At 42.6% G+C, this 10,193-nt stretch overlaps 1 protein-coding gene across 1 annotated transcript in view; it reads left to right on the top strand.

Annotated features, from left to right (window-relative positions):
* The window catches only part of Plac8l1 (PLAC8 like 1), a 17,293-nt gene that overhangs the window by 1,768 nt on the left and 5,332 nt on the right, over window positions 1-10,193 (top strand). Inside the window, exon 2 of the mRNA XM_005356039.3 lies at window positions 3,990-4,126. Within this exon, the coding sequence (XP_005356096.1) occupies window positions 3,990-4,126 (137 nt within the window). The remainder of the gene's footprint in view (window positions 1-3,989; window positions 4,127-10,193) is intronic.

Genomic DNA, 10,193 nt, shown 5'->3' with positions numbered 1-10,193 from the left:
GTGTGGGAAGTCCAAGGACCGCCCACCTCCATCCAGGTCTGCTATGGAGGCTTGGTTGCTCTCAACCTCTCCTGCCTTGTTTGCCCAGGTCCTGGGATTACCAGTGTACATTGTCACACCTCATCACCTTGCTATTTTTAGTGGGACTACCAAATGCCTGGCACATAGGCAGTGCCTAGGGAAGGGCTGGCGTTACTTTCTGAATCATGACAGATGAGCAGCGTTAAGCTTGAACTGCAAATCTAAACATTTTAATAAAAATCACCAAAGATTCAGAGTATTAGAATAGAGTTCTTATTGAGTTCAAAATTAGGCAAACACACACACACACACACACACACACACACACACACACGTAATTTTTTGCAACAAGTAAAAGTTACCTTCTCAGTTACTTGATTTGAGTAGATAGAAGACTGGCCTCCTTGCTGTGATAAAAAGGTGTTATGCACATAATTTTAAGATAGAAGCAAAAAATCTCTTGTCTAGGGCTGCAGACTGCAAATGGTTCATTTCAGGGAAAAATCTTTCCAGGTGTTCAGCCCTCAGAAATCCCTCCACTAAAATCAGAGATGATTGAAGCTCTTAGCATAATGATGGAAGCCCTCACTGGTAGGCACCATGCCGAGAAGGAAATGCCTTGGATTGTGTAGAGAGATGCAGAAAGCTTTTAGGCTATCCTCTGCTTCTATTTCATCAGCTCACACCTGAGAGTTAGGCTACAGAATTGAAATGCAGTTCAAGTTGCATAATTTAGCCCAGAGGAGCTAGATTGAAGAAAGACTTGAGTACAATAGGAGAGACAGTGAATCTATTTGATCCAATCAGCAAATATTTATCCAGTACTCACTCCCTTTCAGGGCAGTGTGCTGATGCTGGGCATACAAAGAGGAACAACAGCCTGTGCCCCTGGCAACAAGGAGCACACATGGAGGGAGATGAAACAGGGCCAGTGTGAAGGCAGCTTCTTCAGGACCAGTTTCAAATGTTCATCGGTGGCCGGGTGGAGTCAGTAATGACTACTTCCCTCAGTTCTGGAGGTTGGAAGTCTGGTACTGGGGGAGTGCGGTTGGGTTCGGTGAGGCCTCTCCTGGCTCACAGGGTACTTTCTTGGTCTCTCTGTTCATCAATGCCATTAACTCAGGATTCCATCCCTCTGCCCTACTGAACTTTACTTTCTAGGAGTCATCTCCATATACAGCCACATTTCAGGGAGCATATGCAGAAGTAACCCTTAACACACTTCAGGCTGAACATCAACACATACGCAGGCCATAATCCTCTCGATCTTCACACACATCTGAGTGGCAGGGGAAAGGGTATTTTACAATTTTGTTTTTAACTTTTTTGGTTATACATCATGATGAGCCACTGGTGGCTACTTTTCAGCAGCTATGCCTCTGGGCATTTTTTTTGAGCAACAGGAAAACCTTAAACACATTTTTTCAAATGCAATCAAATATTTGCGGGTGGGATTGAGTGTGGTGACGTAAGCCTTTAACTCAGCACTCAGTAGGCAGAGGCAGCTTCATCTCCTGTGAGTTCCAGGCCAGCCAGGACTTCACAGACCTTGGCTCAAAATCAAATGACAAAAATACTCCAAGCAACAACAGAATTCGTGAGTTCTATTTGGCAATGGAATGGGCATAATGCTAACTTCCAGTGTTTGACTTAGCATCAGCTTTATGTTTTACACATTTTTCCAAGTCTTAAGAACATATAGGATGGGGCTGGAGAGATGGCTCAGTGGTTAAGAGCATTGCCTGCTCTTCCAAAGGTCCTGAGTTCAATTCCCAGCAACCACATGGTGGCTCACAGCCATCTGTAAAGAGGTCTGTTGCCCTCTTCTGGCCTGCAGGTATACATGTAGAAATTGTATACATAATAAATAAATAAATAAATAAATAAATAAATAAATAAATAAATAAATATTTTTTTTAAAAAAAGAACATATAGGGTCTCAAAGTGCTAATTAGACCCTAAGTATTATCTGTAATGCCTACCAGATAAAAGGACGAGCCCTGCTCTGGGGACCCAGTAGTTCCAGCCCGGCCTCTAGGTCCCTTCTGAGCTCTCGTGGAGTATCTCCAGCTCTTTAACATCTTGATGACTCACTGGGTCTTTGGAGTAGTTGTGTTTCAAGTATCCTCTCTTCTTGCCTACTACCTGTTCTGTGTCCCTTGCCATTCCTGTTCCATGGACACCGCCTAGCTGGTGAAGACTTGGGAGTTGTTGCAGTCACCAGTGGCTTTCAGATCCACTGCATGAGGTGTCAGGTGGCAACAGACTTCTTGCTTAAGAGTTACCTGGAAACCTGTTACGGTCGTGACTTCTGGACTTCTTCTTTGGAGACCTGTGCAGTTGGTCTGGGGCAGGGCTTTGGAACTTGTTTCGGCAAGTTGTCCTGTTTGGTGATGCTTGGGCAAGCGATTAATTTTCTTGTCCCTGTGACAGAGTGCACGGCATAAACACCTGAACAGAAAGAATGATGTGTTTTGGCTTACGATTTCAGAGATTTCGATCCATATTCCTTAGTCCCATTGATTATGGGCCCGTGTTGAGAGGATTGTGGTGGGAGGAATATATGAAGGAAGGTGGTGTATGCCTTAGGGTAGACAGGAAGCAGGCAGGGAAAGGGACTGTTCTCTGGCTCCTTTAGAGGCTCCCTTCAAAGGTGTGACTCGTCCCTTCACAAGGCAAAACCTTCAAAGATCCCAATGAAGTACTTTTTCCAAATAGGCTTGTCACCTAAAGGTTCCAGAACCTCATATCATACCACCAGCTAGGGACCTTCAACACAATAGCAGGGAGTATTGGTGTGGTGGAAAAGACATATCACCATACCATAACATCTCACTGATTTGATTGCTCCAAATCAGATTTGAAAGGAGCTCTCCAGCCATTTACCCCCAGAGCAATGCACTCTTATGATTGCTCAGTCAAGTTTCACTTTGACTCCTAGGGCATCTAGAACTCGGTGACCTACTGCAACAATGGTTCCTGGGCAAATGGTGCTGCGTCTTGTTTATTTTATTGAGAATGTGAGGCAGGTTCTGTCCTTAATTTTCCACAGCACCTCAGAGAGCAGGTGCAGACAGCTCATGAGGCTTGCTGCAGGAGAGGCATACCACAAGGTAATGACAACACAGTGCAGGCTCAGACTCATGATAGGCCCCACTGACTCCAAGTTGACCCAGCTTTCCCATGAACCTTGAAGCAGCTTGCCATTTCCATGACTGAAATTCAGACAGAACTTTTTATCTCAGAAATAGGAGGGAGCTTTTCCCCTCACTTTTCTGTTGCATCCCAGTCCCTTAAGCAATTGTTTCCTAATTTAGAATTACAGAAAGTGGAAATATCCATTCCTTTCAAGGAAAATTAACTCCAAGAGGAATGTGTGGGATGTTCTGCATTGGGGCCATCCACATGTTGACCCCAGTAGCTGAGCCCAGGTTCCTAGCTGCTCTCTCAGTCCCCCCATCATTCTTTCTTGAGCAGATGCTCACCGCTCTTGGGTTATAGCTTACTTCACCTGTGGCACACCCTCGGGTGACAGTAAACTAGTTCTATGTCCTTCAGTTGATACAATAAGCCCTGTGAGATCGTTTTCCCATATGAACTGACAGGAGGTAGGGAGCACAAACCACTTAGCTGAGGTCATGTCACCATGGAGGGACATGCTGGGATCTGACTGGATGTCTCTTTGTTTCAAGTTTGTGAAGTTAGCTATTATGAAACCCTGGCAAACACTAGGTGTTAGATTGGACATTCAACTTGAGTAAGAGATTGGTCCTTAATGGGACAAAACATTATAAAGTCAGAGGAGGCATGCTGAAAGAGGGAGCTGATCGCGTCAGCCTGGATTATGTATGACTCAGTCTCTTGGCTCCATGGGTCTCTGATCTCTTCTTTATTGTTCTGTTTTGATCAATGGCTATCATTCTTCAGCATCTTGGTTAACAAGTTAACCATCATCCTTGACTCTTCAGGAGCCAAGTACCAGCTCGAACCGTGGTGAAGCAGCCTATCCGCGGAGCCAGCAGCAGGACCACAGTCACGACCATCATCCAGACTGGTGGGGACTGGAGCACCGGCCTCTTCAGCGTCTGCAGAGACAGGAAAATCTGTACGGGCTTCCTTTTCACTCACGCTCCTCCTTACCATTTTCTCCCATGAGGTATCAGTAAGTGGAAAAGCTACCCCAGCACAAGGTCAGAAAGTAAAAGATTTCAGAATAACTGGATTAGTCTAGTGTCTCAAGGCTGTTCCTTAGTTGGGAAAAAAAAGTCATGCTTTTCAACAGTGTAGACCCGTTCATAGGATAAGTGGTATTTTCAAAGATTTTTTTTTTATTTAAATGATAGAATCCATAGTTGGTAAAGACACAAAATAGCCTCCCTTGTCACTAGAAGTGACGGTATGAACTGGTGGAGATCAGCAAGGGTTACACTAGTGTTTCCCCTGATAACTACATTTCTTAGTAGGAGCTTAATCTGAGAAAATAAATTATGTGCAAAATTGAACAGGCACATCAACACTGCAGCCCTGGTCACTGTGGCAAAGCTTGGAACAGCATATGTACTACATCCACATACAGCTCTGAAGAGTCACAGAGTAGAGTAACAGTCAGTGAGTAAAAAGATCTTTTGTGTACAGTTTCACTTTTGTTAATTTATTTTTTTTTTGAGACAGGGTCTCACTGTTTCCCTGGCTCGTCTGGAACTCACCGAGTTCCACCTGCTTCTGCCTCCTGAGAGCTGGGACTCAAGGTGCATGGTAGCACACCTGTCTTGCATATGGTTTTGAGTTTAAGAAGCTGAGTGAGTGCAAAACTGTGTTCATTAAATTCCATCTGGAGGAGGTGAAAACATTTAGGGAAAAAAAAAGCATAGGAGGTTCTAATACTATTATTTACAGCAGATATCTCCAGATGGCAGGCTAACAAATACATTTCATTTTTCAAAAATTATCTCTTCAATCTCTCCATGCATTGCTCTTGTCACAAGAATGATCTGAAAGGAAACGCCCTCTGTTGACTGAGATCTTGTCTGGCTCTGGTTCAGTCGTCAAGAGGTTCTAGTTTCACGACTGACCTCTGGCTTACAGCAAAGGCACACTGAGTCACTGTTTATCTCAGCGGCCATGTCTCAGGATCCTAGAACCTGTGAGAAGCAAGTATTGGGTCCTGATTTAAAACCACCATTTAGTGGTCATAAAAAAGAAAAATATAGAAGACAGCCCAAGGACAGAACAGTATCTGTAGGTGCGGATATTTTGACGCTCCCCCACCCACCGCCAGATCCCTTACTTTTATGTGTGTACACAGTTTACATAAGTGGAAGAATTGTAAATGTACATTACTAGACACCTCTGTTTCGATTTCACCACACATGTAGGTGATCACGCCACATAAGCACATCTGGAGCTAATTTCTTAAATTGCCTCATGAATCCCCCTTGGATCCCAGTTTGTTTATGCAGAAACTCTGGTTGCTGGACCTTTATGGGGTTTACTCAAACCGGTGCTGTGCAACCCTGCTTGTTCAGATGTCAGTTTTGCATAGCGTGAGGATATCTGTCTTGGGTAACTGCTAATGAGTAAACTTGCTGACCAAACAGAACGTGCCTCTTTAAATTATGGTAGATGTCGTCAAGTGGCTTTCTTTCTGGAAGGTGAGTTAATTTACACTCCCACTGGCGGCGCATGCGTGTGCTCCGTTCCTCTCTAAAGTATCTTAGTATTGGAAGGTTCAGCTCCCTTGCAGCAAGCGACCTGAAATGTGCCGTGCTCAATTCCCACTCACCTTCCTTCCTTCAGTTCTTTGGGCCTCTACACCACTGCTTCTTGTCTTTGTTTTGACTCGCCTGTAAGGGAGAAGGATGGCATTCTACACAGGAGGGTGGAGAACAGGCCTCGGTTTAGGTGGGCTGTGGAAGGAAAGGGAAAGGCTGAATGTGTACCATGCATCCCTACTGACCGTGAGCTCTGTAAAAGAAGAAAATATATGACTGATAACATGTTGGCACATTCACCTTGTAGAAATGGGGTGCTACAGAAAAAGGATCCGTGTCTCTTTGTAAATACCATTTATGGTTGCAAACAAGCGCAACCACAAAAAATCATTTGGGAACATTTCCTTCCAGGTATTTTCTCTACATTTACCTGTGTAAATCTGTTAGCAATATATGCTATTGCTTTGTAACTCATTAGGCAAAGCATAAATGGTATTAAGTTGTGCTCCTTATGCAATTTGATTTTTTAAAATTCAAATTAGCCTTAGAGATTTCGCTCTGTTGGTTCTTAATTGAATTTTTATCACATCCTTTTAGAAAAGTTTGTGCATGTGTGTGCATGTGCGTGCAGTGTATGATGTGCTGGCATGGGTACCAGTGTGCATGGGCAGAAGCCAGAAGGCATCTGATATCTTCCTTTATTAAGCTCCACTTTATGCTCCTTTGAGACTGGGCCTCTCATTGAACCTAGAGCTAGACTGGCAGCCATCAAGCCCCACCACTCCTCCTGTCTCTGTCTCCCACAGTCCTGGCATTGCAGGTATGTATGCTGGCTTGTGTTGTGTTTGCCGGGATCCAAACTCAGGTCCTCATGGCTGCCCAGCAAGCATTCTTGATCACCGAGCCACCTCTCCAGCCCTTTTCCCACATTCTTAGTGGTTGCACGCCATGTTTTATCTATTTCTCAGCCTACTGACATGCATTTGCATTTGTAAACGCTGTGATGCAGACACGCTGCAGTGACAATCCTTGCAGGTGTCCTTCTGTGCCCAGGTGTTACTCTAGGCGCTGATAAGTGAGATTAGTCATTCCTAGAGTGTTTTTAAGTCTTAATAGATTGAGCACAGTTCTCATCTAATGTGGTTAGGCCAATTTCCACATTCATGTATTTGTAATTTTATGTCCCCAAACATATATTAAAAATGGGGCATTCTTGTGAGTAGCAAGTGACTTCTGATAGTATTGATATGCCTTTATAATGACATTATTGTTGGCCATTGGTATTTCCTTTTTAGCAAGCTACCCACTGATGGCCATTATCTTCTCTTCTGTTTTCCTTTATATATATATTTATAAGAGTGCCTCCCATATTCTATGTGTTTACCCTGGTCTCCGATATCACGGCAAAGCCTACTTTTGGGAAAAGGATCCCAGCCTTCTATTCTTGTGCAATCCCTTCTTGGAGTCTAGTCTAGGTGTTCTCATCTCCAGCCACACCCCTCACCATGCACAGCAGTGACATTTGACTCAGAGGGTCCTTCTGAAAAGAGTCACAGAATTCAGGTCACTCCACAGGGATAAATATAATGGACATACTGTCCTGGACTACACAAACTCTTTTGCATTAATTATGATGGGATAGAAATGTAAAACATGAGAACATATGGACATACACTAGGACTCTGGGTTCATTTTCCTAGAGTTCAAATCTGGTCTCTGTCCTTCACTAATAATATTATAAGCTTAGGGACAATTACTTCTAGAGATTAGGTGAACTAATTATAAATGGGGTTAGTAAGAAGACCTATTTTATTCATCAGTTGGTTTTTCTGAGATAGGGTCTTAGCAAGCAAGCACAGGCTGTTCTAGAATTCCCTGTGTATCCTAGGCTGTCCTGGAACTCATGCTTCTACTGTCTTAATCCCACCAGCACTGTGGTTATGGGGCAGGCTATCATGCAGGCCTGAATGGTGGCAGTGTACATGGGAGGCAGAGGCAGGTGGGTCTCTGAGTTTGAAGCCAGCCTGGTCTACAGAGTGAGTTCCAGAACAGCCAGCAATACACAGAGAAACCCTGTCTCAAAAGAAACAAACAAAAAAGTGCCTAGTTTATATGATGATTTCAGAGATTAAATGAGATAACACGTGTTAAATGTTTTCAGGAAGAGCTTGGCACACAGGGAACTCTTTATAAACATGAGCTATTGTAAAATAAATATTTCTATATAGGCTTCTATATAGACATCTTTTAAAAACCACAGCTGACTTCTAGTTCAAAGTGATTGAATTTAAGTATTGTGATTTGAATGAGAACATTTCCCAAAGGCTCGTATGTTTGAATACTTGGTCCCCAGATGGTGGAACTGTTTGGGGAGGACTAAGAGGTAAGCCTTGTTGGAGGAAGTGTCACTTTTTTTTTTTTTAAGAGAGGTGGACTTTAAGGTTTCAAAAGTCCTCATCATTCCCAGTTAGCTCTTTCTCTGCCTCTTGCTGTGGCTCAGAAGTAATCTCTCTGCTGCTGCTCCGGCACCATGTCTGCCTGACCACTGCCATTGTTCCCCATCATGATGGGCATGAACTCTAACTATATGGAACCACGAACCCCCAATTAAATGCTTTCTTCTAGAAATTGCTATGATCATGGTGTTATGTCACCTCAGTAGAAAAGTAAGACAAGTGTCTAAAAAGCACACTTATATAGCATGGTTATCTGACAGACAGATTAAAAATCAACCAACCAACCAACAACAAAAAAAAAAAAAACCCAGCAAGTGATTTCTAACGTGGAGCAACAATGCTAAGGCACAATCGATGTCTTTACAGGGTGTGGTACAGTTCAGAGACGAGTAAACAGGATTGATCAGTTGCTTAATTTGCCAGCTTCATCATTAGGCAAATTTTTGTTAATTGCTTTGTTCGTGGGAATTTACTGTCTTTCATAATCTTCACAGACCGTGCCATTGATTTCAAATTGCTCTAACTCAAGGTTGCAGATGCCGGGAACCCTCTGCTTGCTGCAAATTTGCTAGGCCTTATACTGCTTTCCAAGTTGTTTAGACTAGTTGTCAGTGCTGGGCAGAGTCTCATTTTCTGCTCAGGAATTATTTTTTAGTGCTGAGGACTGATCCTTGTGCATTCTAGGCAAGTACACAACCATGGAGCCATAGCCCCAGTCAGGATTGTTTTTTTTTTATTCAGATTAAAATATCTTAGAATTAGTTGAGGCTTACTTAGTTTGCTTTCAGCTACAAGATACTTACCATACCTTTGTTTCTGACGCATCAGAAGCTGTGGTGAGTAACACTTCACACAAGCTACAATGGCTAAAACAAAACTCTGACAATAGCAAATGCTAGCCATGATATCAAGCCATTAGAAGTCTTGAATGGTGTCAGAGGGGGTATGGAATGGTACAAATGCTTTGGAGAACTATTTCTCTATATTTGTAGAATTAAACATATGACCTAGAAATTCCACTCTCAGGAAACTACTCAGATAAAATAAAGTCATATATCCACACACTGAATTGGAGGTATGTCTATATAAAGTCTATATATGCATACATGTGAGTATGCATAGTGGTATTAATATCAAAAAATGGAGCAATAAAATGTCGATCAGTGGGGGAATAAACAGTTTTTAGACTATTCATACAATGAAATGCTACTTATTCAACAGTACTAGCTATAACTTATATAACAACATGAGTAAACCTAAAAAAACTCATGATATTGCACAAAACAATAGAAGTAAATGTGATTCCATTGAGATGAGGGATAGAAGTCATGACTGTGTTTCCCTCAGGAGTAGGGGTGATAAGGGTATGATTTCCTATTATATAGGTGAATGCTACTATTGTCACCCAAAGCGAATACTTAAGGTTTGTGCATTTTTTGTATATAAAATTCCTCTTGATTAAAATGTTTAGCATGTATACTCCATATTTTTATGTCAACTTGATATGAGCTAAAATTCTGTAAGAGGAGGGAACCTTAATTAAGACAATCCTCCATATAGGCCTTCATATAGGTCTATAGGCAGGCCTGTAGGGCATTTGCTTAATTAGTGATTGGTGAGGGAGGGCCCAGCCTATTGTGGATGGTGCCATCCCTGGGCTGGTGGTCCTGGGTTCTATAAGAAACCAGACTGAGCAATCCATGAGGAGCAAGCCAGTAAGAAGCATCCCTACATGGCCTCTGCATCAGCTTCTGCCTCCAGGTCCCTGCCCCATTTGAGTTCTGACTTCATTCAGTGATGAACACTTAAAAACATAAGCCAAATAAACTCGTTCCTTCCCTTCCCAAATTGCTTTGGTCATGGTGTTTTATCCCAGCAATGACAACCCTAACTAAGACAGTGTGTTTCCAAAGACTGGTGTAGTGGCATTTTTGTTGGTTCATAGTCCTAATTATTTTTTTTTTCTATTTTTCTTGTTGAATAATACTTCAATTTTCTTTTTTTT

The sequence above is a fragment of the Microtus ochrogaster genome, chromosome 18, assembly GCF_000317375.1.
Source record: "Microtus ochrogaster isolate Prairie Vole_2 chromosome 18, MicOch1.0, whole genome shotgun sequence".
Taxonomy (NCBI): Eukaryota; Metazoa; Chordata; class Mammalia; order Rodentia; family Cricetidae; genus Microtus; species Microtus ochrogaster.
Note: the sequence above shows the minus strand (reverse complement) of the source record. Positions and strands in the feature narration are given on the sequence as shown.